This window comes from Euprymna scolopes, chromosome 27 (genome assembly GCF_053919585.1).
Source record: "Euprymna scolopes isolate OS-2025 chromosome 27, ASM5391958v1, whole genome shotgun sequence".
Lineage (NCBI taxonomy): Eukaryota > Metazoa > Mollusca > Cephalopoda > Sepiida > Sepiolidae > Euprymna > Euprymna scolopes.
In genome coordinates this window covers 36,509,346-36,537,193 of record NC_136508.1, presented here as the reverse complement: position 1 = coordinate 36,537,193, position 27,848 = coordinate 36,509,346, and the positions used below count along the sequence as shown (strand labels likewise).

The window sequence follows — 27,848 nt, the reverse complement described above, 5'->3', positions numbered from 1 at the left end:
ATATTGGCTGCCATGGCTCTTGTGAACTGCAACGTTGTTTGGCTGTGGAAATAATTACACACACACACATAATATATATAGACATTTTTCAAGTATTTATTTTAATAGTGCTCAACGTATGAGTAAAGTTTTATAACAATTATAAAATACACAAACGTAATCACATTTTGGTCATAGGTTTCATTGCTTTCTGCAGGCAATGGCAATATTTTATTTTATATAGAGATATATATAAATAAAAATCAAAAATAATATATTAAAATGTTTTCGTGTGGAATTTTCCAATTTTTTTTCCAGTTGTGCTCAGTATATTCGTAGATGTTTATAGTAATAACCAAATATGGTAAATGGACACATGCAGTTGTGTTTCGATCATAAATCTCATTGCAATTTCATAGCCATTAACCATGTTTCAGTTGTATGCGTGTGGATGCCATGTTTTTTTTTAGTTTTTTTTTTTTTTCAGATTGAATTCTAATTTACATTTCGGTGTTTCACTGGAAAAAAAATTATCAGGGAGACACAATCAGAGAATGGAAAGTCTGATTTAGAATGTTATTAAAAAAAAAAAGAAAGGATAAATATTTTTGATAAAAGGTATTTTATTTTAAAGCAAATACCATTGGGAAATTAATGGAAAACAATTCATTTTGCTCCGCCTACTCATTTTTGGTTTAAAAATATTTAAAATAGGTTATAAGATATAAGTTCTATAATTATCGGATCTGAAGAAAGTAGCCATCTTTGTTTAGTCAGTTAATAATGTAAGCAAAATGGTTACTTTACTCAGATATTTATGGAATTTCAAATGCTCATAACTTGTATTTTATATGCATATATGTTTTTATTATTTCAACCTTGGAAGTATTTGCTTAAATCATTACAAGATTGTTTCTATAGACGGGATAAACAAATTATCCAACCCATGTCATCAGACAATTTAAGCCAAAATTAGCTTAGATTGTCTGATGACGTGGGCTGGATAATTTGTTTCTATAGACGGGATAAAATAATTTGTAATGATTTAAGCAAATACTCCCGAGGTTGAAATAATAAAAAGATATTTAGCTGTACCAACGTATCGAGCACATTTTTTCCTGTCTTTTTACCGAATATACCTCTTAATATATATATATATATATATATATATATATATATATATATATATATATATATATTAGCTGGCAGCCCGGTGTTGCCCAGTCACATAATAAGCTTCAACATGATGTTTTAATTTATGCAGATTGCGTATGTATTATTAAAAAATCAATCCTCTATTGATTATGAAATATTACAAGGAATAATTTGCCTGGTGGACTAATTTGCAAAAAAAAAAAAATTTTTAATGATAATGATAATGTCGTTCATCAAATTCCATTTGTGTTTGTTTACAATATCTCGTCGTTGATATTTGGGCTTGACGATTAATGCCCTGGAAAAGTTTAGTTTTAAAATATGCAAACGAAGAAATGATTTGTGTGGATTTTCAAGTGTACCTCTTTTATCCTGAATTGTAACTCATAAGAAAAAATTCAAATAAAATGGTGAGGTACACCCGGGCTTGAACCTGGGATCATTTGATCTGTAGTCGAATGCTCTACCACTAAGCTATATCTCCAGATTATAATAAATCTGTTTTTTTAAGAAGAAATGATTTACTAAAATTTTATCTCCGTTGCCGGTGTAACATAAAATATTCCCCTGTAAAAATTATTGTTTTTTATTTATAAGAGAGGAAAACTATTTTTAATTAAATTCATCCGATAAGTATCGAAAATAAAAAAAAAATCTGATATTATTTTTCCGATACTTATCGGATGAATTTCTGTACAAAACATATCTAAGAACACTGCCAGACATATAAATTAAGGATTAATATATAAAAAAAGTGAAATATAATTGAAAAAAAAAAAAAATCATATTTCCACATACATATTCCCAAACGCTATTTGCTTTAAAATAATTTATGTCGGTAATAGTAACGATTACTGTATTTCTTTACATATATATTTTGTGTATATACATATACATTTTTTCGCGGCCATTTTGAATCTTTCAAATATAATCAGTAATCAATGACAACAACAACAAAAACAAAGAACTCCTGTCCATTCATTCATTTTCTTGTACACACACATTTTTTCCGTTCTTGAAAAACAAAAATTTGAGTATCAATCTCAGATTTCAGAATATATATGTATATATATCAGACTTTGGTCTTTGTCGATTCAAATAAATCTGTGAGCCATGTACACAATCATGTCCAACTATTTCCGACCATTTTGTTGATCCATTCTAAGGCACTGTCTGTACGCGTGAAGAAATTAACCAGTGTACGGGTTCCTCTACTTGGTCTGCAGTCTCTGTTGCCGGCACTCATGATTCCCATCAGGTACCACCTATCGTCTGAATCCTGGCACATCAGGGGGCTTCCACTGTCACCCTGAAATATCAAAGAGAACTCCTATCAGCATTTTACATAGTGCATTCTTTTAATAGCAAACTGAATCACTGATCTTATAAAAATCAAATAAAACTTCACAATGTTTGACTTGAACAAAGGAATGTCCTTTTAGTTTTACAATAATAATAATAATAATAATAATAATAATAATAATAATAATAACAATAACAATAATAATAACAATAACATGCATTAATTTATTTATTGCAAACTATTATTCTTATCCTTCTTAGTTGTTGTTTCACAACGTTTCGGCCAACTATTCCTCTAGCTTTCGTCAGGTGGTAACCACAACGGGATAGGAACTCTGAATCTCCTAACTGCATTCTCAGCAATTACTGCCATCCACAACTGTTCCTATCCCGTCGCGGTTACCACCTGACAAAGGCCAGAAGAATAGTTGGCCGAAACATTATGAAACAACAATTAAAAAAGATGAGGCTAACAGCCCGCAATAAATAAATTAATAAATAATACTCCTCTTAATAATGAATTTCAATTAAAGAATATGTAAACCATTCGGTACGGACCCGACCATGGAAGATCAGATAATAAACGTGGATTTATAAGACCAAAAAATCCAACTTTGATCGCCCTTTGGGGTCCGTGGCACAGTGGATAGGGATGTTGAATTCTGATTAAATAATATATAAATAATAATATAATTTAAATAAATAAATACAAAAGTTGAGCCAATTTCTCGCACTAAGGGTGAGGTCAAGATGCTCTATTTTAAATCGACTCAGTGTTACACAAAAGAAGTACCCAATGTTTTTTCATATACTGCTTATGTGATGTTTTTTTTTCTCGCTTTTCTTTTCACTTCTCAAATCAAATAAGTTTCACAGAAATGTGTTACTTAAACCAATGAAAATCATTTCAAGCCTCCAAACTAACAAGTCGATGCCAAAGTAGTAAGCCGACACAAATTTAGAAACTTCTATCAAACAAAGTCAAAATATTGAGACATTGAGACATAGCAGCAGGCCAGAACCCCAAGAACATCTAATCCTAACCCTAACCCTAACCCAACAAAGATTCAACGTGACCTATGCTTTTTTCATATACTGCTTATGTATATGCGATTTAACTCATAAAGTTAACATTTTCACATTACTTTGTGAAAGGATATTTTATTAGTGTGTGGCAAACGAATGCTAAAAAGCAAGTGGCTCTAATTGCTACATTTTTTCTCTGTTTTTTTTTAAATTGTTTTTCTCTTCAATTTCCAAATTAAATAAGTTTTCACGGGAACATGGTAACTCAAAGTATTGTCAACCAATGAAAATCATTTCAAACTAATAAGTAAGTATTAAGCCGATGCAAAGTTAGAAACTCCTATCAAACAAACAATCACAAAGAGATATGGAGGAATATCCAGCAAGCCATGCTTTGAACAGAACCCTAAGAACACGAGAAGAAAAACTGAAGAAGCCAAGATCTTATACACTGAGTTATAAATTTTGCCAGGTATGCACTTCTGAGGCAGTGACGATAATTACTTTTGCTAAAAATAATATAATCAACACTAAAAATGAGATTTTTCATCTTGTAAGCATATGAAAATTTAAATACAACTAATTCAAAAACGTCTACAATTAACACCTTCTAATATATAAACTATTATTTATCAGAAATACTGGAACAAATGAAGTACTCCAGTACCAAGCACCATTTATAGGGAAAACGAGTTATTTATACCCCAGTGTTCCCAAAACTCTCTTCTCAGGTCAGAGATACATAATGTATCTGACAACATGGTCTAAATCCAATGTTTATAAAGGCGACTCTGCTAAAAAAAGGACAAACTGGCATATGTGGATGCTCTGCTTATCTTTGTATTCACTGCACATGTGGTGTGCAGTGTGTACAAAAAGCTCTTAATCAAGACATGGAAGAAAACACGACTATACAGGCAACTAAAGACACTGATGACCTGGATCATTACAATGTATTCATAAATTATGTTGACACCAACAATAGCACAAAATGACCAAGAAGTAATGTAAGTGTAGTAAAATTTTGTTTGTCTTGTTTCTTTACTAAAATTTATTACTGTTTAGAAGCAATATTAACATTGCCACCGTTCTCACAACTATCATCATTATTGAAATAACAATGATATTAATATCTTCATTTGTCCCTGAGATACACTGGTTACTGTAAACTAATTAATAATCTTTGTTAGTTAATTATGGAGTAAATAAAGAAAACGTATCTTTCTTCCTTAAATGACTTCATATGGGAAGTTATATCGACAGTTAACAAAAGAAAACAAATTAATTAACACTTAGCATTTTCTTAGCCTTTACACACAGACGTAGAAAGACACGTCTGTTTATTCACATGGTGATGCACGAAGAGAAAGGTACACGTCATACACGCATTTTTATATACAAGCAATCAAAGGGCAGATAACTCTAAGTAACCCAATGCTTAAAGCACACGTCATCACAAATCAGACAAGGGGAGGCAACTCCTCACATAGTTCAAGGAACAAAACTTTTTTAATCTTCATAATATTAAAAACATGATTGCAGTAAGAAGCTATCTCATATTGACAACTCCAACAGTTACAAAGTCGTGGAACTTCCAACCTGTTTTCTGAATGTTTTTTAAAAGTGTTGCTTAGTACTGTATAGTCCTGTGAGCTTCCTCAACTCTTAGAAAATCAACCCCTAATCATTCAGCAATTTCAAGATAAAGATTCCAGCTTCATTGTAAATAATTTAATCCAAAGGCAAAAATATTTCCATCCATGGCCACTCCCCTGGATGGGCGATGTTGGCCCCTATCAGGTAAGAAGCCACGGAAAGATGATCACCAAGCAAGGGACACATCCTGGGGGCCTCAAATCAACTCTGTGAAAACCCCTAATCATCCAGTATCAACTAATAATCCATATTTGACGACAGAGCTTTTACAAATAGTACCCGCTGACATAACCTTTTTCAATTTCACAATTATAATCTAGGCAGGACCTGCTAGAAGTATCTTATCCTACCTTGACAGAGTTCAAAATAGACTTTGTAATCTAGTGGGGGATGTCTTTTTATCTTACATGCAACCTCTTTCCCACAAAGACGTTGCAAGCTTGTTTCTGCTTTATCATTATTTTCATGGCAAGTGCTCATCTGAGCTTCAATCTAAGGTGCCCCCAGCCTGACCTTTACAAAAAAGACTCGTTTAGCTGAAACCACTATCAATAATTATCTCCTACTCTTTATCTGTGCCTTAACCTAAACGTAGATTCCATGAACAAAGCTTCTTTCTTATAACTGCACGCCTCTAGAACTGTTCCATATTTCTGCTTTCTAACTGACTACAATATGGTTGTCTTCAAGTCCAATGTGAACAAATTCTTGATGAGTCATCGCCTTAAGTAACCCAATTTACCAAATTTCCACTACTAACGATGAGTATGACATATTCGCTTTGACCACTGTACACTCATTAATCTTTATCCTCGAGTGGCCTCCAGGCCTTGCTAAGTGGTGACTCCTTTGTAAAAAAAAACGTTCCTTATTCAATCAAAAGGGATTTTTTGTCTTATCCTTTCTCTTTAACCCTTTATTTTAACCGTATTATTATACATGTTAATTTTGATACTCTTTCATTGTGTTAATTAATCCTTGACCTTTAACCTCCCCTTAAACTCTCCAGCAAGCCTTCCTATCGTTTTCCCATGTTTTTATATACTTTTCTGGCCATTTTTGCTCTAGATAACAAAATGAAAAAATTGTCAAAAGACACGTATATAACAAATAAATGCCACGGTAAGATTTGCTGGGTGGGTTTTTAACAATATTTTGTTTAATTTTCTATTTTTGAGCGATTATCGAGACTCCCGAGATTTGACCCGCTCATGTTTTCCTGTTTTCATGTAACACTCGACACTACTTGTTTTCCGAACTGAATAAACGCTTTAAAATAAGTTAACACGCTAAAACTTATCCAGCTAGATATATACCAGTCTTTTGACTACTATTCTAACAAAAAAATGTCACGAAAAGATTTATTCACAGCTAAAATTATTCTTCTTTACATTGGGGGCGAGGAGGGGTACACGTACGTACAAAATAAACAAAACAATTTTTACACAATAAAATAAGAAAAGAAAAAACTTAGTAACTCAATTAGCTAGCATTGTTTTATATCTTGCTTTTGGTAACATTTATTTGTTACTTGTTTTTTTACCACTTTTTTCGTTTTTTTTTTTTTTGCATACAGTAAATTATGTCCACTTTTCTGTCTAATTTTTGGCCTACAGCTTTGAAGTTTACCTCTTTATCTTAAATCAAGCGTTCAACATGTTAAGTCACACCGCCTTTATCTTCCTTCTCACACACATACGTATATATTACATACATATGGCGATTACTCTATCCTTACAGATGATCGCCATCCTGCCCAACAAAATCCCTACCATCAGCCCCCTAGTTCATGTTCCATGGCCACGTAGGTAGCTCTTCAAACCAGCAGCTGACTTACATGGCCTGAAGCAAAGATGACACATGAAGTCGAATGTCTGCACCGAGTTAACTGGACTACTCGGTGGTATGGTGTGTGTGTGTGTGTGTGTGTGTGTGTACATACATAAATACACACACACACACACATATATATATTCATGTATATACATATATGCACACACACACACACACACATATATACATACATTTATAAATATATATACACACATGTATACACACTCATATATACATATATATACATCGTCATTATCATTATTGTTATCTATGATTGTCATTTTCCATTTTTTATTCTGACGTCATTGTCATTCATGATAATGCAACATATTCAGCGCATGCGTTGCTATAACAACGTTTGAAAAAGAAATGTCAAACGTGTGTATATATATATATATATATATATATATATATATATATATATATATATATATATATATATATATACTAGCAAAAGTACCCGTCGTTGACTGGGTTCTAAAACAACCTACAGAAAATGGACTCTGATTTATGAAAGTATGATAGGTTATGAAAAGGAAGGGTTGTAAATTTGGGTTGAATTTGGGGGTATCAAAACCAAAGCAAAATATGATGAAAGTAAAAATAAAATAGATAAACCCCATAATTTATTATACCATACCTGTTCACACTGAAACACTTATCACAATATTCTGTGGATCTATATTAAAAAACCTTGTTAGACTTTGTGACATATTTCCATTCTATGGAGGTCAGGTGCAAACGAACATCCCATAATTTTATTATACCATATTTCTTCAAACTGAAACATAATTATCAAAGTATACTTACGCAGATAGATATGAAAAGTCTTTATTAAAGTTTGTACCTATTTCCATTTAATTTTTAAATTTTTTATTTCCATACTTTGTGGACCAGGTGCGAACGCCGACCCCACAATTTTAATGAACCACCATTCTGCCAGATCAAACATACCCATTCCTGTGTCTCGATACATCTTCTATCATTATATATAATCAGTTTTTTAAAATAGTCAACGATCTAGGAGCCTATTCGTGACCACACACACACACACACACACACACACACACACACACACACACACACACACACACACACACACACACACAGCTTTATATTATAGATATATATATAAAAAATGATATATTCTAAATTTAATAAGTAGTTTAACTAAAAGAGAGTTGAAAAATTAAAACTTCATCCTTTTATTTCTCCAAGTAACCAGAAATAAGAAGAAAGAAAAAGATGCTGGGAGAGATTAGTAAAAGCAAAGCACCAGGCTCCGGATGCAATCGTCTACCTATATAAGATTGCCATATCTGAAGATGTGCCGCTCAGAACAGAATCCAAATTTGACTTAATAATGTAGTGGGAGATGATCTCTGCTCTCCTCTACAGCCCTTTTCTCACACAAGAGACCTTGCTAGTCTTTCTCTACTCTATCATTATTTTCATAGTAGGTGTTCGACTGAGCTCCAATCCCTGATTACTTCTGCAAAACATTCACAGTAAAATTCGTCTAGCTACAGCCATTATAAAGCATTTTTCTTTCTTTCTTTGCATACCTTAAACTAATGTAAACATAGCTATCAAGAATTTTTCATCTATGAAATAAAATACCATGGGGCTGCTTCCCAGCTATCTACAACATGGTCGTTTTCAAGACATCCAATGTTGACAAATTCTTGTCTGACCAAATGATCAAATTCTAACCTTTTCATCTATCATTTCAAATTCTCTCAAGGTATTGTTCATCGTCAGCTAACTGAAAATCTCATCAAACCTTATCCTTGAATGGCCTTTGGGCTTTGATAAGTGGTGACAAAACTAAAATCATTAACATTGCGTTACCTTTGCTTAGCTCTCTCTCTCACGCACGTTCTCTCTCTCTCTCTCTCTCTCTCTCTCTCTCACACGCTCTCTCTCTCTCTTGCACATGCTCTCTCTGTCTCTTGCGCTCTCTGTCTCTTGCGCTGTCTGTCTCTCGCGCTGTCTCTCGCGCACACGCTCTCTCGCGCACACGCTCTCTGTCTCTCCCTCTCTCGCACACGCTCTCTCTCTCTCTTGCTCACACACGCACACTCTCTCTCTCTCTCTCGCGCGCGCACGCTCTCCCTTTTTCCCCAACACTGGCTAGCTAGTAGTCAGTTAAAGAAAAGTGTTCCTGTTAAAAGTTGTTTATAGACAAAATGTTTAAAGTAAAATAAAGTTATTAAAAGTCAAACTTGTTATTTTTGTGGATGCAACAACGATGATAATCTCAACAAGAAAAGGCGGCGGGGGGGGGGGGGAGAAAAAAAAAGAAAACCGGAAGCAAAGGGTTACAAGTGTAACTGGTGAACAGTTTATCCTAACATGTCAGCTTACAATTACAATACCGGAAGTGGAATTAGTTGAACGACTTACCCTGCACCCAGACATCAGCAACGACCGATATCCGGCACAAAGTGTTGAATTCAAGTTTATGTTGAGTTTCTGGAAATTATTCACTCTCGAGCAGATGTCATAACTCCAAATGTGCATTTTGAGATTCCTTAGTCGCTGGACTGCCATGTCTACAAAGTGCAAAAAAAACAAAACAAAACTAATCAGTTGAACTACTTTTTTTTATTTATTTACTTTTTTCATTTACAGAAATAAAGAGAATGGCTCTAGAAAGGCCATGCATTTAGTAGTGGTACTCCATTCCATGTCACATATCCAGAAAAACTTAGAAATGGCTGCCCTAGAACTTTCAGGATTTCACCAGTTTCAACATCCCCCTTCTCCCCAACTCCCTTGACATTAACACCATGGACTATTATGCGTGTAATGTAGCGAGAAAGACACCTACCATACCCCAAAGGATGAGTTTATTGTCGGAATCAAACTGGTGGTCAGGCGTTTCTCGAAGAACATCATGAGGACTGTATACTTCTGGCCCAAGTTCAAATCATGGCCTCGCTTCAGTTTTGAGAGATAATGGATACCTGTATGTAAAGGTGACTGTACATGTAATTGTGAAGCAAGGGTTGAGGAATCCTCAACCATACTTTTCTTTAATTGGTAGTGCTAAATGGTTTGATGGGTTTGTGGGCTGTTCAGTGAGGTCTCTGAATGTTTAATCACTGTCTGAGATAAAAAAAAGTTAAATATCATCTAACAAAGACCGCATTATTTTGTCTTAAATCTAAAAAAAAAAAAAAAAGACTGACTAAATTCAGATGGTTATATTGAGTTACTGTCAAATGCTGAGTAGGGAGAGTGGCTCCAGGGAAGCCATGTATTTAGCAGCAAGACTTGGCTCCGTATCACATATCCAGGAAAATTCAAAAATGGTTGTCCAAGAATTTTCATAATTTCGACAGTTTTACGCAATTAACTTTTTTATGAAGATAAAATAAAAGTTAAATAAATTTGACATGTTTTAGAAAGAAATGAAAACAAAAAACATCATATCTTGGCAAATAATTGATGCATTCTAAAAATTCAGATTGCACGTCTTAAAGGATCTTTTGTAGAATACAGTTCACTTGAAGTCACCTCGAGTCTCTACCATGGCGTCCAGACAAGACCTGGATGTAAGGCTAGCAGCTTGCTTCCCATGGCCACTCTCTCTACCCAATGACTTATGGAAATGAACAGCAATTCAATCTAACCATCTAAATTTAGTCGGAGTCCATTTTTTGAAGATATGAAGGAAGTATGACGTAGCTTACATTAAAAGCGCATCCAAAGACCTTCAGTTTTAGAAAACTTGCTTTTTGTAACACACAAAACATTCATTGTTCTGTGCATTATGAGAAAAATCAGAGCATCCCGGTTCGACTTTGTGTGTGATGCTTCTGAGGCATTTCTTAATTATCGCATGGCGGTTCCATCTAAAGTCTTTCTTAACTTTGACTTTTACATAATAGTCTACAGAGTCGGAGCTAGGTTGCACGCCTGTGGAATTGTCTTCCGTTTTCCTGCTTTCCGGCTGACTACAATATGGTTGTGTTCAAGTCTAAAGTAAATAAGTTCTTGATGAGCCGTTCCATATAAGTTATCAAATTTACCAAATTTTCATTACCAATGATTACTATATTGTCCAATTTCTACTGTACACTCTTTAACCCTTATCCTTGAGTGGCCTCTGGGCCTTGATAATGTGGTGATGCCTTTGTAAAAAAAAACAAAAAAAAAACAAAAAAAAAAATTGGCGGAGGGATAAAATATTGTGATTGACTGCTTTCATGATTTCAACAGACAGCCACTTCTTAGTTTTCGTGCAGGTGTGACATGGAGTTTCTCTGGCAGCCATTTATTACATGACAACAGAGGGCAGCAGCTGCTTGTATTGAGTTCCTTTTCGAAGATGTTGGTCAGCATGACCTGATCTTCATTGAAAAACCACCTAAAGACTATCACCATTTGAGGGGATTTGGTTTTCATGATGTGAACTATTTTGTGGAGTGTAGGTTGACCACCTCTTGTTTTGCTTATTGTGCAACTAATACTGAAAAGAACTAGAATATCCCTTGCGACTCAGTTGAGAGTTTCCCCTCGTTGAGGAGTTTCTTATCAGTTGATTCTCTTGGATCTTATTGGTGAGTAGTTGGTCCTATCGTAAAATTGGCAATCTCTCACAATTGCGCTCCCAAAACAATGATGGCAGAAATGGATACAATTCATGCAAATATGCAATGGAAACCTCCATGCATAAAACGAAACAAAAAACTATAGAGAAGCACTTCCTTTCCAAAAATCATCCCAGTTTTAACATCTCTTGTGTTAATATATTTGATATATTATTCCAAAAAGACTCCATTTATAGAAAGGTAAAAAATGAAAAATCTCTTTTCTTTTTTTTTTTGTTTGTTTCATGTGCGAAGTGCAAAACCATGTAGAGGTGTTTTGTTTCAGTTTTTGCCATTTTTTGTTTTATCGTGAAACAAGAAATAGATAATAAACTTTTATTTCTTACATTTCTTTAAGTAAAGTTTTTTTTAATTTTAACAATACAAAATATACTTTTTTTTAAATTTCTTTAAATAATATTTTTTTGTTTTAACAATAAAAAATATACTTTTTTTACATTTCTTTAAATAATATTTTTTTATTTTAACGATAAAAGATATACTTTTTTTTACATTTCTTTAAATAATATTTTTTTATTTTAACGATAAAAAATATACTTCTTTTTACATTTCTTTAAATAATATTTTTTTATTTTAACGATAAAAAATATACTTTTTTTTTACATTTCTTTAAATAATATTTTTTTTGTTTTAACAATAAAAAATATACTTTTTTATATTTCTTTAAATAATATTTTTTTATTTTAACAATAAAAAATATACTTTTTTTACATTTCTTTAAATAATATTTTTTTATTTTAACGATAAAAAATATACTTCTTTTTACATTTCTTTAAATAATATTTTTTTATTTTAACAATAAAAAATATACTTTTTTTTTACATTTCTTTAAATAATATTTTTTTTATTTTAACGATAAAAGATATACTTTTTTTACATTTCTTTAAATAATATTTTTTTTGTTTTAACGATAAAAAATATACTTCTTTTTACATTTCTTTAAATAATATTTTTTTTATTTTAACAATAAAAAATATACTTTTTTTTACATTTCTTTAAATAATATTTTTTTTGTTTTAACGATAAAAATATACTTCTTTTTACATTTCTTTAAATAATATTTTTTTATTTTAACGATAAAAAATATACTTTTTTTTTACATTTCTTTAAATAATATTTTTTTTATTTTAACGATAAAAGATATACTTTTTTTTACATTTCTTTAAATAATATTTTTTTGTTTTAACAATAAAAAATATACTTTTTTTTACATTTCTTTAAATAATATTTTTTTTATTTTAACGATAAAAGATATACTTTTTTTTACATTTCTTTAAATAATATTTTTTTTGTTTTAACGATAAAAAATATACTTCTTTTTACATTTCTTTAAATAATATTTTTTTTATTTTAACAATAAAAAATATACTTTTTTTTACATTTCTTTAAATAATATTTTTTTTGTTTTAACGATAAAAGATATACTTCTTTTTACATTTCTTTAAATAATATTTTTTTATTTTAACGATAAAAAATATACTTTTTTTTTACATTTCTTTAAATAATATTTTTTTTATTTTAACGATAAAAGATATACTTTTTTTTACATTTCTTTAAATAATATTTTTTTTGTTTTAACGATAAAAAATATACTTCTTTTTACATTTCTTTAAATAATATTTTTTTTATTTTAACAATAAAAAATATACTTTTTTTTTACATTTCTTTAAATAATATTTTTTTTATTTTAACGATAAAAGATATACTTTTTTTTACATTTCTTTAAATAATATTTTTTTTGTTTTAACGATAAAAAATATACTTCTTTTTACATTTCTTTAAATAATTTTTTTTTTATTTTAACAATAAAAAATATACTTTTTTTTACATTTCTTTAAATAATATTTTTTTTGTTTTAACGATAAAAATATACTTCTTTTTACATTTCTTTAAATAATATTTTTTTATTTTAACGATAAAAAATATACTTTTTTTTTTACATTTCTTTAAATAATATTTTTTTTATTTTAACGATAAAAGATATACTTTTTTTTACATTTCTTTAAATAATATTTTTTTTGTTTTAACGATAAAAAATATACTTCTTTTTACATTTCTTTAAATAATATTTTTTTATTTTAACGATAAAAAATATACTTTTTTTTTACATTTCTTTAAATAATTTTTTTTTTGTTTTAACAATAAAAAATATACTTTTTTATATTTCTTTAAATTATATTTTTTTATTTTAACGATAAAAAATATACTTTTTTTTTACATTTCTTTAAATAATATTTTTTTTATTTTAACAATAAAAATATACTTCTTTTTACATTTCTTTAAATAATATTTTTTTTAATTTTAACAATAAAAAATACTTTTTTTTACATTTCTTTAAATAATATTTTTTTTATTTTAACGATAAAAGATATACTTCTTTTTACATTTCTTTAAATAATATTTTTTTATTTTAACGATAAAAAATATACTTTTTTTTACATTTCTTTAAATAATATTTTTTTTATTTTAACAATAAAAAATATACTTTTTTTATATTTCTTTAAATAATATTTTTTTAATTTTAACGATAAAAAATATACTTTTTTTACATTTCTTTAAATAATATTTTTTTAGTTTTAACAATAAAAATATACTTTTTTTTACATTACTTTAAATAATATTTTTTTATTTTAACGATAAAAAATATACTTTTTTTTACATTTCTTTAAACAATATTTTTTTAGTTTTAACAATGAAAATATACTTTTTTTATATTTCTTTAAATAATATTTTTTCAATTTTAATAATAAAAAATATACTTTTTTATATTTCTTTAAATAATATTTTTTGTAATTTTAACAATAAAAAATACTTTTTTTTATATTTCTTTAAATAATATTTTTTTGTTTTAAAAATAAAAATATTTTTTTTTACATTTCTTTAAATAATATTTTTTTAATTTTAACAATAAAAATATACTTTTTTTTACATTTCTTTAAATAATATTTTTTTAATTTTGATAATAAAAAATATACTTTTTTATATTTCTTTAAATAATATTTTTTTAGTTTTAACAATAAAAAAATATACTTTTTTTTACATTTATTTAAATAATATTTTTTTAGTTTTAACAATACAAAATATACTTTTTTTTATATTTCTTTAAATAATATTTTTTTATTTTAACAATAAAAAATATAATTTTTTTTACATTTCTTTAAATAATATTTTTTTAGTTTTAATAATAAAAAATATACTTTTTTTATATTTTTTAAATAATATTTTTTTATTTTAACAATAAAAAATATACTTTTTTTATATTTCTTTAAATAATATTTTTTTATTTTAACAATACAAAATATACTTCTTTTTACATTTCTTTAAATAATATTTTTTTAGTTTTAATAATAAAAAATATACTTTTTTTTACATTTCTTTAAATAATATTTTTTTATTTTAACGATAAAAAATATACTTTTTTTATATTTCTTTAAATAATATTTTTTTAGTTTTAACAATAAAAAATATACTTTTTTTACATTTCTTTAAATAATATTTTTTTATTTTAACGATAAAAAATATACTTCTTTTTACATTTCTTTAAATAATATTTTTTTGTTTTAACGATAAAAGATATACTTTTTTTTACATTTCTTTAAATAATATTTTTTTATTTTAACGATAAAAGATATACTTTTTTTTACATTTCTTTAAATAATATTTTTTTTATTTTAACGATAAAAAATATACTTCTTTTTACATTTCTTTAAATAATATTTTTTTATTTTAACGATAAAAAATATACTTTTTTTTTACATTTCTTTAAATAATATTTTTTTAGTTTTAACACTCGTGTTATCATGAAACAAATAAAAAAAAATTCAAGAAAAATGTTATTTTTTTACATTTCTATAAATTTTTTTTCTGTATAGTTTCGTATTTCGTTTCATGCTTGGTGGCTTCCATTCTATATTTGCATCAACTGTATCCATTTCTGCCGTCTTGGTTTAGGGAGTGCAATTGTTAGAGATTCCAGTGAAATCTTTATCAGTCTGACAGTGTCTTTGTATGGCCCTGATCATCCAAGGCTTTATTTTCACTTTGAGAAAGGGTTAATTAATTGCTAACCGCCCGAGGTGCCCACACCAGGAAATACCAACAGGATGGTTCAACCATTTTTTTTAAGCTAAGCGTATGCTTTGTTATTACTTACGAGATCCTTGGGTGATTGCTCCCCAACCAGCTAAATGGCATGTGGCATTATGGTGCCTCAGAATTCGGTGCCAGGCTGCCTCCGATGGCGGCAGACAGATTGGTTGAATCGTTGTGGTGAAGTTCAATGGCTTCTCCAACTGAATAAGTCCAATGTCATAATGCAAAGTGTGGCTTGCATCATTCCGCAGAAGTGGATGGGGGATGATTCTGCGCGCTCGCATTCTGGTGCTGCCAACTGGTACGTAAAGATTCTGCTCAATTGAACCAACGGTCACATCAACTTGGAAAGGGAGATTTTTATATCTGAAGAGAAGATTAAAAATAGATGAGAAAATTTTAAGAAATTAACCCATCCAGGCCCGGGTATATTTTTAGAGTTCCTAATTACTAGCCTCTCCCCGAGGGCAAAGTTAGACACAAAATTGGTTTTTAATGTGGGGAAAATTTTATAGTTAATAAAAACTAGTTAATATGCTTTTATTAGTTATTAGCGAGGCTTATTAAGGGGGCTTGCCAGGTTGTAAAATATGTTTAAATATATTTTAATTCATGCAGATTTCGTATTTATTAATATAGAGCCAATTCTTTATTGTACCGAATGAATAGTAGTGATTTCAAAAGTTAAAAAAAAAAAAAATGACTTAGATGCCATCAGCTAGAATATAGTTATTGAGAGATAGGTAAGGAACATTTAACATGACTTGAAGAAATCGATTCAATTTGGCCATGCGCAGAAAGTAAAAACATGTCGGCCAGTTGAAATGAACATTTTGCATTTCAACTTGCCGATATATGTCTGTATGAGTTGTTCATCCAAACAAAGATTTTACTTATTCATTGCGGACTATTATCCTTATCTTTTAGTTGTTGTTTCACGACGTTTCAGACAACTATTTCTCTCGCCTTCGTCAGAGGAATAGTTGGCCGAAATGTCATGAAACAACAAATAAAAAAGATAAGGATAACCGTCCACAATAAATAAATGAGTAAATAATACTCATCTCAATAATGAATTCCAATTAATTAAATAAAGATTTTACTCATTATAAACCGGCCTTAGTGCATGATCATTATTTCCTGTTATTTTCAGTGTTATGTGACCAGTAGTTTAAGAGTTTATCGGTTAAATATTTATACACAGACAAACAGATATACACACATACATCTACCATTTTCTTTATATAGATTAAACATACATGAATTGAGTGTATATGTTAATTTGGGCCCTTTTGAACCTTGACTTAATTTTTGGTACTGGGTCATATATTATATCGCAATGGGTTAAAATAGAATAAAATTCAATATCTACAGGCACATGTATAAAAATGTATTATCCATATTAAAATATCTACAACATAAAAATCACAGTGATACCAGTTCTTTATGAGATCAATTAATAATATCGACAGACAGAAGTGTAATTTTTACAACTGAATTTTACTAGGTACTCTATCCCCTTCACCACAAACTTCTGGAGGTTAAAGGTTCAATCCCAAGTGCGAGCAACAGCCTAAAGTACAATTGCGAATTACTTAGGACGTCTTCCAATCATGGCTGATGGAACAAGAACATACAACCATTCCGTTTGAAATTCTGTTCAGATTTCTGAGTTTGACAGAAAGATTCCCGAATTCAACAAGATACACCTGAAGATGGTCGTAGATTAAATTGACCAAAATGTTGTGATTCATACACCAATCTGTACAATTTACTGTTAGCATGCAATAGGAGTCAAATACGCCACATTTGGAAAGGAGTTGCTCTGAGCATCTTTTGATACCTTGACAGTCCCATTTTGGAGCAATGCCTCTGTTCAGTCTCGAAAGAAAATGGATATCTCCTGTAAGGATAGCTGTGCGTGAAATTGTGAGGCAAGGGTTGCGCAATCTCCAACCACACCTCTCCTGAATCAGCACTGCTTGAGTCCAGTGGCAAGAAGTCCAGCACGACTGAAAACAATGCAGAGATAAGCGGAGATCACATACAGCATCTGGAATTCCTAAATGGTCACCCATTTCAGTACTGACCAGGCTCAACGTTACTTAACTTCGGTGATCAAAAGGAAACCGATGTGTCAACGTGATTATGCTGTACATTTTGGTAGGTCAAGAAATTTTAAAGACAAGAAATACGCAATCATCGAGCAACGCTGGGTAGAAAGCAGTTATTGGTTTATCTATCTATCTGGTGGTTTGTCTGCCTAGCTAAGTAGCTGATAGTTTGAATTGTGGGAAACCATAGGTTGAGCAAATACAGGTGCAGAAAGAGGCAATGTTGTGACATATATCAAACTGGGTGACTGGCTGCACTGGAAGCTAGGTAGATGGGGTTGCATCTATTCTGTCAAGGGGCTCCGGTTTTGAGTAATTTAGTTAATTTTAGTGGAGTTGGGTTCAGGACGTTAAAAAGATAGGACGCATTGAGCAAGTCTCCTCAGAAGGGGGCGACGGGTTCCAAATGAAACCACAAGCCGAAGTTCGCCATTTGCTCGAGTCTGCTGTGCTGAAAACACCGGGGGGGGGGGAGTGAATAAAATATATCTAAAAACAACTTTTTTGTCTTGAGTTCTTGTCTTGCATGCATCCTTGATTGTAACAGAACCAACTTCTTCAAGACGTTAGCGAATCTCTCCAGGAGTGAGCAGCAGAAAACAGGTACGTCACATTCGTCACATATGTGTATTATTCTATGTTCTAACACACGCAGTCACATCCAGAGATAAGATGAACACACCGTTAAAATAGATTACCTAGACAGCCACGAGCCTGATAAGAAGTTGATAACAAGAGTTAAAGAACTAAAAAAAATACAAGCAAATAAGTAGATAACAACGAGACCCTTTAAAAATACATAATATAACAAAAAGAGGTCACAGTGTTCATGTAATTAAGACTCCCAGAATTATCTAGTACCAAGGGTCATAAATAGGGAAAACGAGTTATGTATGGCACTGTGTTCTCAAAAGTCTCTACGTGAAGTGTGGGGAAGGGGTACAGAACAACAAGGTCAAAATCCAATGTTTATGAAGATACCCACCACAACTTCTGCTGTGGAGGCTTTTCTACCCTTTGCACCTCCTGCACATGTTTCTTATCTCCGTGGTGTTCTAGATGAACAAAAAGCTCTTCAAGACATGGAAGAAAACCCAATCTTACAGGCAACTGCAGCTGTCTGTGAAGAATCTGATGATGCTAATGATCCTAACGAATTCATGGCTTATGTTGGCACCCATATCAGTGCAAAATGGCTAAATAGCAATGTAAGTGCAGTAAAACTTAGTTTCTTTAACTTTATTAAACTTTAGTACTATGTTTACAGGCAATAATAACAATTTCATTGCTACCGTTCTCACAATAATCACAGTTATATCGCATCTGGCCCACGACAGTTTATTTGGTCTGCCGATGGTACTTGAATTTGCTTGATAAAACGTATAGAACATAAAATTTTGTGATAAAATTTCAATTTGAATATTATGTTTAGAATACTAGGTGATTTTCATGCTTGCAGAGATCTGATTGCTTTGTTCTTTAAATTAGGCATTCCATTTCTCACAGCTCTCCCATACCTTTGGTGAGCCGTATTTTAGATGAACAAAAAACTCTTCATCAAGTTATGGAAGAAAACCCAATCATACAAGCAACTGCAGCTGTCTGAAGAATCTGATGACGCTGATGATCGGATAATCACAACGTATTTATGGATTATGTTGGCACCAACATCAGTGCAGAATGACTAAGTAGCAATGTAAGTGCAGTAAAACTTTATCAAACTTTATTAAACAAGTTTAAAATAGATGCTGTAGCTTAGTAGGGGATGCCCTTTTCTTTTCCCTGCAACCTCTTTCCCACAGAAGAGATGTTGCAGGCCTGTCTTTGCTTTATCGTTATTTTCATGGCAAGTGCTCGTCTGAGCTTCAATCTATGGTCCTCCCTCGCCAAACTTTCACAAAAAACACTCGTCTAACCAAAACCATTTTCAATAATTTCCCACACTCTTTATCTGTGCCTAAACCTAAATGTAGATTCCATGAACAAAGTTTCTTTCTTAGAACTGCATGCCTGTGGAACTGTCTTCTGTTTTTCTGCTTTCCGGCTGACTACAATTAGATTGTCTTTAAGTCCAACGTAAACAAGTTCTTGATGAACCGTCCCCCAAAGTAATCCAATTTACCAAATTTCCATTTCCACTACTTATGATTACTACGCTATAATCCTATTGACTAATGTATACCCATTAGCACTTATTCTCGAGTGGCCTCCGGGCCTTGATAAGTGGTGACTCCTTTGTAAGAAAACAAAACAACTTTATTATTATGTTTACTAGCAATAATAACAATTTCATTGTCATCGTTCTCACAATAATCATCACTACATCACAATAATCATCGTTCTCACAATAATCATCATTACATCACAATAATCATCGTTCTCACAATAATCATCATTACATCAAAAGCAAACTACAAATATATATATTTTTTTTTTTTTACACAGTGATCACCACTTATTAAGACCCGGAAGCCACTCAGGGATAAGGGTTATTGCAAGTACATTACGTTAGTGTGGAGATTTGATGAAGTGTTTAATTAAGGGGGCGGTTCATTAGGAATTTGTTAACATTGGACTTGAAGACATCCAAGTTGTAGTCCGGAGGGAAGCAGGCAGACGGAACAGAGTTCCACAGACATGCAGTTCTAAGAAAGAAGCTTTGTTCATGGAATCCGCGTTTTGATTTAGGCACAGATATAGAGTGGGGGAAATTTTTCACAGTGGATTCAGCTAGACGGGTGTTTTTCGTGAAAGATTGGCGAGGGGGGACCAGAGATTGGAGTTCAGACTACTTATGATTACTACGCTATAATCCTATTGTATATTATATCTGTTAGTTCCTGAAATACACGGGTTACAAAGTCACAAAACAACAATTATCATCATAGCTTGAAATTAACATGACATAACCTGAAAGGTTATGATATGATAACGTAGGTGGTACACTTCATTTTACCCCCCCCCCCCCAAACGAATATCTCTGTTAGTTTCTCAGATACACTGGTTACAAAGTTGTGAAACTTTGAACCTATTTTCTGAATGTTTTATTTTTAAATTGGTGCTTAATACTATATGATCCTGTGCACCTCAGATCAACTCTTAGGAAACCCGTAATCATCCAGCAATTTCAGATGCCATAAGCACCAAGATGAGGATTCCAGCCTAAATAATTTAATCCAAAGGCAAAAATATTTTTCATAATAAATTGTGATAATAACATAAATGTTTTCTTTCCTTACTTTGATATACAATGTCCAGCTGTGACGAGCCATTGTCGATTGATAAGAGCTGCTCCACATGACATTTTCCCAATCTGCCTCAGAGAGGCCATCCATGGCCACTCCCCTGGACGGGCGATGTTGGCTCCTATCAGATAAGAAGCCACGGAAAGATGATCATCAAGCAAGGGACGCATACCACAAACTAGAAGAGAAAAAGAAAACAAATATGTTTAATGCATAAATTACATCTTGTCGGATTTTCAAAGTCAGATGGATGCTAATCTAGCCGTACTGAAGAGGTGTGATTACAGTGAAACAGTCTGTCTGTGGATGACTCTCTCTCTCTCTCTCTATATATATATATATATATATATATATATATATATATATATATATATGTATATATATATATATATATATATATAGTAAACACCCCAGCATTAACCGATAATGCATGAAGAGCCTAGTATTATCTGCTCCCAGCCCTGGACTATATATTAATATTTTTTTTATTTCTATTTATTATATTTCATTTTTTAGTTCTAAATAAAATATTGTCCTTGCTGTTCATGAATGTCAGGTAGGAATGAAAGTGATGCCATTGTAGACAAAAAAAATCATACTACAAAATAAAGATGTTTCTATAGAAATGGTGTGGAGTAAAAATCTCCCCCTCTCTCTCTCTCTCTCTCTCTCTCTCTCTCTCTCTCTCTATATATATATATATATATATATATATATATATATATATATATATATATATATATATATACTAGTAGGGAGATCCGGCGTTGTCCGGGATTGAATGAGGATCAACAAATGTTCCACCCTCCCATATTTTTATTTTCATCAAAATTGGTGAAATCGCCCATTTTTTTAAAATCAAATCGATTAATTGCCTATTCTTGTTAGGAACACCCACTCTCACAGGGTACCAGGAAGAAGCTTCACATGCCTCCCCACAGTGACTTAGTTCACAATACATTGCAGTCTACATTGCACTGTAGAGAATCTACAATTAATTTTATAAAATTATCTATAAATAATGGCTTCACTTAAAATTTAAAATGCAAAAGTATCATGGTTCAATTGTTCTCTAAAAAAACATTCATTTTGAATGCAACCCTGTCTTATAAAAAAATCTACAGTTCATTTTATAGGCTGTACCTTTCTGCTTGTGCTGTAATAAAGCTTCTCAAATTTACTTGTGATGTTAGGTTGTATAAAAGTGTCAACTTTAGTCAAAATCAGACTTCCTTCTTTAATCGGACTTTTTCGATTATCAATACTTATCAGATGCATTCCGACACGAAATCTACATAAAAACACTCCCACACACAAAGTACCCTCGCGTAAAATAAAAAAAAATAGGCCCAGCCGTTTCCGAGTTCATAGGGAAAGAACACGCACACACATACACAAAATTCCTTTTACATAATAGTATATGTTCGCCATAAAAGTTTATGTGAGAAAATTGTTTGATCTTCTTATAGGTTTTCTTTTTTATCACTAGACAAACAGACAGACAGACAAGCAGACAGACAGGGATGTACAGATATAAAAACAACTTACAATCTCACAGAATACATAATAGTAAAAATTAACAGCTCAAATTCTCTTGAATGACAGCAAAACCTGAAACTATGAGGTTTGATTGTTTTGTTTTACGACATATCAACTCCTTTTGAGTTATGCCGAATCCAATTATTTTGGAAATAATATTCATGTTGCATCCAATGTTATTTTGTAGAAGATTTGTATTCTTCAAGCTTTTTGTATCTTCAATCGTTAGTTTGTAGTGTTTGGTTTGGTTGTTTGATAGTGGATTTTATCGTTTTTGTTCCCTGCCTCGCAGAACATGAATGAGTTTTGCAATGGGAGAGAGAAAAGGATTACAGTATTAATGTTTGGGACATTTTCAGTTAGGAACAGTCAGGAAGTGGAGGAGATAGAAAGGGGAAATGGGAAGAAGAAAAAGTGAGAAAAGGTTGTTTCTGGTTTCGGTTTTGCAGAAGATAAATTAAGTTTTGCAAAAGGAAGTAGAACAAAAAAGCATCAATGTTAGGTGCGTTTCGTCGCAGGAAGCCTATATCTTCAGACAGCCTCATCTGGTAGTACTAGGAAACTAGAAGGCAAACGGTTTTACCTTTGGAGTCACATTTCAGTCTTAGCATTCCATGGGGAGCACACGTGTTACTGGAAAAAAGAAAAGAAAAGAAAAGAAAAATATTATTACTTTTACTATTTTTTGTACTGTTTTCTTCATCATTCTTGTTAATGTAAATATGCTTGACTAATCCGGCCAGCAACAAAACCCTAATCTTAACTTTTTCCTTTAGAGGTCTCTAGATGTGGAAACGCCTTATACTCCAATAGTTTTTTTCTTGTTTAGTTGTTTCTTGTTTAGGGTTTAGAAAAAAAAAAAAAATCGCCCCCCCCCCAAAAAAAAAATAATAATAATGTTTTTATCATTAAATTCGACACTTGAAGTTTTTTTTTTTTTCAAATTTTTCATTAAAATTTTATTGAAAAAATAAATGTCTTTAAAAAGTGTGTAGCCATCGTCTCATTTAGACTTCCGCTCAACAACTGAAGCATAACATATGTGGTTCTACCGAAACAAGATAAACTTTTCTATTCCCTTCTACTCCGAGGGATTACCTTCACCATAAGACCAAAAGGAAGAAAAGAAAAAAACTCCTGGACCGGACTACCTACTCTGGTGAGGCTATATATTAGCGAAATATCGGCAAAAAAATTAATAAATAAAAATAATTTTATCATTACATTCGACACTTAAAGGTTTTTCAAATCTTTCATTAAAATTTTATTTAAAAAATAAGTGTCTTCAAAAAGTATGTGTCCATCTGCTCATTTAAATATATATACTAACCTGGACAGACTAACAATCCACGCGGGGGGGGGGGTGGAAATTGATTGAGACCCATATTTAAAAAAAAAAAACTAATATATATATATATATATATATATATATATATATATATGAAATAAAATGGAGGTGGAAGGACCTGGATACTCAACGACCATCCCTCTTGAAGAAGCCCGCATAAATCGGGCGAAACGTTGAGTATCCAGGTCCTTCCACCTCCATTTTATTTCATATCGTCGGATTTAATCCAGCCCAACAATCGTATATATATATATATATATATATATATATATATATATATATATAAGTAGATTGTAGTTTGCTTGAAGCATTGTTGAAGAAAATTATAAGGTAAAATTAAAAGCCAAGAACAATGCGAGATTTAAAAAAAAAAAAAAAAAAAATCTCGCATTGTTCTTGGCTTTTAATTTTACCTTATATATATATATATATATATATATATATATATATATATATATATATATATATATATATATATATTGCAACAATTTTTGAATAAAGAGTATGACCACATTTGGGCGATCCTAGTTATGATAAGAACGAACAAACCAGATGCCAGAACAGTTTTATAAAATAACTGAATCTTATTGAATTCTCTAATTTGGCAGGATAACTCACTATTGGGAGGGGAAGGTTTTGATGAGTTATACCGCTCACCCCCACCAATGGAGGTGAGGCCCCGGGAGTCACTTATAACTGGAAATTCTGTGCATGCTCACACCGTTTGATTTACACTCATAGAGTTATCAAATATGGCAGGATAACCCACCATAGGGTGGGGGAAATTTTGACGGGTTACATCACTCACCCTCACCAATGGGGTGAGGGCACCAGGCGTATCACTTATAAATGGGAACCCTATGCACGATCACACCATTTGATGTAGAGCTACCAAATTTGCCATAATAACCTCACGGTGGGAAGGAGTTGGTTTTACAGGTTACATCACTTACTCACACCAACAGAATTGGGACCCCATTGAGGTTACTTATAATGGGGAACTCAAATTAGTGTTCCTATGCTTGTGTCAATAAATACTCCTATTACAGCCCCCTCATGTTCGTTTGGGAGGGTTGCTTCGGTTTTGATATCGAAAACACTTGAAGCTATCTCTTTACACCCACTTTTCATAACCTTTCGTACTTTTATAAATCAGAGTCCATTTTTTGAAGGCTCTTTTTTAACTGAGTTAACGATGGGTACTTTTGTTAGTATATATATATATACTAGTGGGGGTGGGGCTGCCTTTGCCCGGTCATAAAATATGCTTAAATATGATACGCTTACTATGATATCGAAACTGAATGCAAAACTGTAGCATTCGAAGCTGGTGATGTTACCACTGCACCAAATTTGATTAAAAATAAACTAAGATGGATGTACAAAATGTATAAAGATTTCTTCAATTATGACCCATTTTTGACTATTTAACCGGGCTAAAGACTCATAAAAAACAGTCCATAAAAAATCCAATCATTTGAGGTCCCTAGTGCAACTCTGTGACTTTTAGTTTCGGGAGAGATAGAGTTTGAAATATGAAGACAGACAGACAGACAGACATTTAGTCATTTATATATTAGATAATAGATAAGCATAAAAAATAATATTTATATAAAAATCTCTACAATTATATAGATGAAACTTTGTGTGTGTAAGTTCGTTCCTTATAGACTCAGAAATGGCTGAACAGATTTTCTTTAAAATTTACAGAACTTTAGTGTATAAGTCTGGGAGTGATCTAAGTCTTGTCTTAGAATACCCCCGTTCCAGAAGTTTGTCGAAATAGGATACTCCTCAAGATGAGAGCCGTTCATTTCGAATTGGGGGGAGGGGACAAGGGGGATTTTTAGTGTTGATGGTGAAAAGCTGGAAGTTTTGTTTTGGATGCATTAAAGGTAACTACTTCAATCATACCAAATGCTTGCTAAAATATATACTTTAGTTCTGGGATTGAGTTAGGTTTGAAAACTAATTGTTTTAATTAGGCATAATTTTTAATTAACTGGACATGTCATCCACCACTCACTTAGTTATCTATGTACTTCTCTCATCTGCTCTCACTCTATGTTGATTCGATCACTCTCTATTATTTTTTTAATAACTAAAGATATTTAAAGAAAAAGCGACTCTTTATTTAGGATTAGAACCTCATTTACATAATGCCTACATGCACCACAAACGCATATGTAAATTAGATGGCAAAATTATCTCTTTATTTCTACTTAATGTGGAAGTAATAAGGCTTATTATTTTCAGTTGTACAGGAAGAATGTTTTAACAGATATCTCATATTACCATCATCGTCATCATCATCATCACCATCACCATCACCACCATTATTATCCTCATCCTCATCACCATCATCGTCATTATCATCACCACCAGCACCATCATCATTGTTATACTCACCATCACCATCACCATCCTCATATTCATCACATTTGACATCCTTTTTTACACGTTGCTATGCTTTTAAAAATAGGCTTCCAAACTTAACTATCTCTGACCAGGTCTTTATTTATACCCTTTTCTCAAATCCATCCTTATCACTTCCTGTGACGTTTTCGTTGGCCTTCCTCCGTGAACTGGGCCTACAGTTTTTATGTCTACTAACCCAAGAATTCTCATCCATTCTTTCAACGTGACCATACCATCAAAGTCTCCTGTTCTGCACTTATCTCTCTATACTGTCCAGATTTAATTTTCTTCTAAGATCATCAGAGCTAAGTCTAATATCATTCCTCTCCACGATTTATGAATTTTCGAATCAATGATGGAAATGGTTGTGATCTAACATTTAGTATATACGCACACAAACATATAATTAAATAATAATTATTCATTCATACCTACAGACACTAGTGTTGCATGCTTATGCAATCATCAGTGTAGGTAACAATTACTGCCGGTCATGAGATTCGAACGCAGTCATGAAGCCATCTTTTGCTTGGTTTGCTGAGCCTGTACCTCAAGGCCACCAAACAATTGTCATGGGAAAGAACGGAATCAAGAACTATTAAATTTCAAATTCAAGTGAATACAATGACAATCTAGAGTGTTCGCACGAACGGAAATCGTAAACATTGCATGGACGCTAGTTGAGTGACTTAGTTATAATTAACGTGTATGAACGTAAGGAATTGATTGAACTTACTCGATTTTCAGGCTCTCAAGCAAAGAGGCAGGGCTGGTGTCTTTGAGGATGGCTTTACGCCTTTTTATTCGCAGATATCTTCCACTTTCTTTTGGAGTCCAGAATTCACACGACATGTTGTTTCCAATGTTTCTAGAAAGAGAAGAAGATCTTTCGGTTATTCAATTCTTGCATTAGATTTTAAGACATTTTCTTGCATGATTACATGCCATCTCTTTGACCAAAATGCCAAAAAACAAAGTATATAACAAAATTTTCTTGTTTGTAAATGGAAAGAGAGGTCACACAGTCATGTTTTAAAAAAAAAAAACAATAATTAAAAATCACCTCAACCCCATTTACAAACATATATAAAGTTATGATTTAAGTTCATTTTTGAATTGAAAACAAGGTTTAATTTCAGAAGAGTTTCCGATGTGCAGCTAATTTGAATAATTCCTGGAGATTAAAAAGAGTTTCCGATGGGTAGCGGATCTGTATAAGCCTTGGACTTTAAAATTTTGCAGACAAAATGTCTTGTGTAGACATGAAAATTATGTGTAGGAATTCTAAAATGTCCAATATTTTTATGGAGCAATTCCGGTTTCCGATTGGTCATTAGCAGAACGTGGCTCCATTTGATTGGTTAGTTCCTATCGCCATTGTCTAATTTTCTTCAGTCATACCCCATTAGTATATAAAAAATCTTGCAACATTAATATATTTCTTATATTATGTCATTGTTGCTGTTTCTGCTGTATGACATTCGTTACATATAAACAACCGCCCAAGTTATGATTCGATAAA

The 27,848-nt window shown here is 31.6% G+C and overlaps 1 protein-coding gene and 1 pseudogene across 7 annotated transcripts in view; both read right to left on the bottom strand.

Moving 5' to 3' along the window:
• Positions 1-69: 69 nt before the first annotated feature.
• Positions 70-27,848, bottom strand: part of LOC145248827 (uncharacterized) — a 338,846-nt gene continuing 311,067 nt past the window's right edge. For all 7 annotated transcript variants that reach the window (XM_080110520.1, XM_080110523.1, XM_080110521.1 and 4 more), the window contains 6 exons: positions 27,063-27,194; positions 23,144-23,193; positions 21,016-21,199; positions 15,724-16,028; positions 9,358-9,506; positions 70-2,443 (listed from right to left, as the gene is read on the bottom strand). In XM_080110520.1, the coding sequence (XP_079966646.1) occupies positions 2,258-2,443; positions 9,358-9,506; positions 15,724-16,028; positions 21,016-21,199; positions 23,144-23,193; positions 27,063-27,194 (1,006 nt within the window). In that variant the 3' untranslated portion in view covers positions 70-2,257. The remainder of the gene's footprint in view (positions 2,444-9,357; positions 9,507-15,723; positions 16,029-21,015; positions 21,200-23,143; positions 23,194-27,062; positions 27,195-27,848) is intronic.
• Positions 17,704-17,821, bottom strand: LOC145249312 (5S ribosomal RNA; annotated as a pseudogene).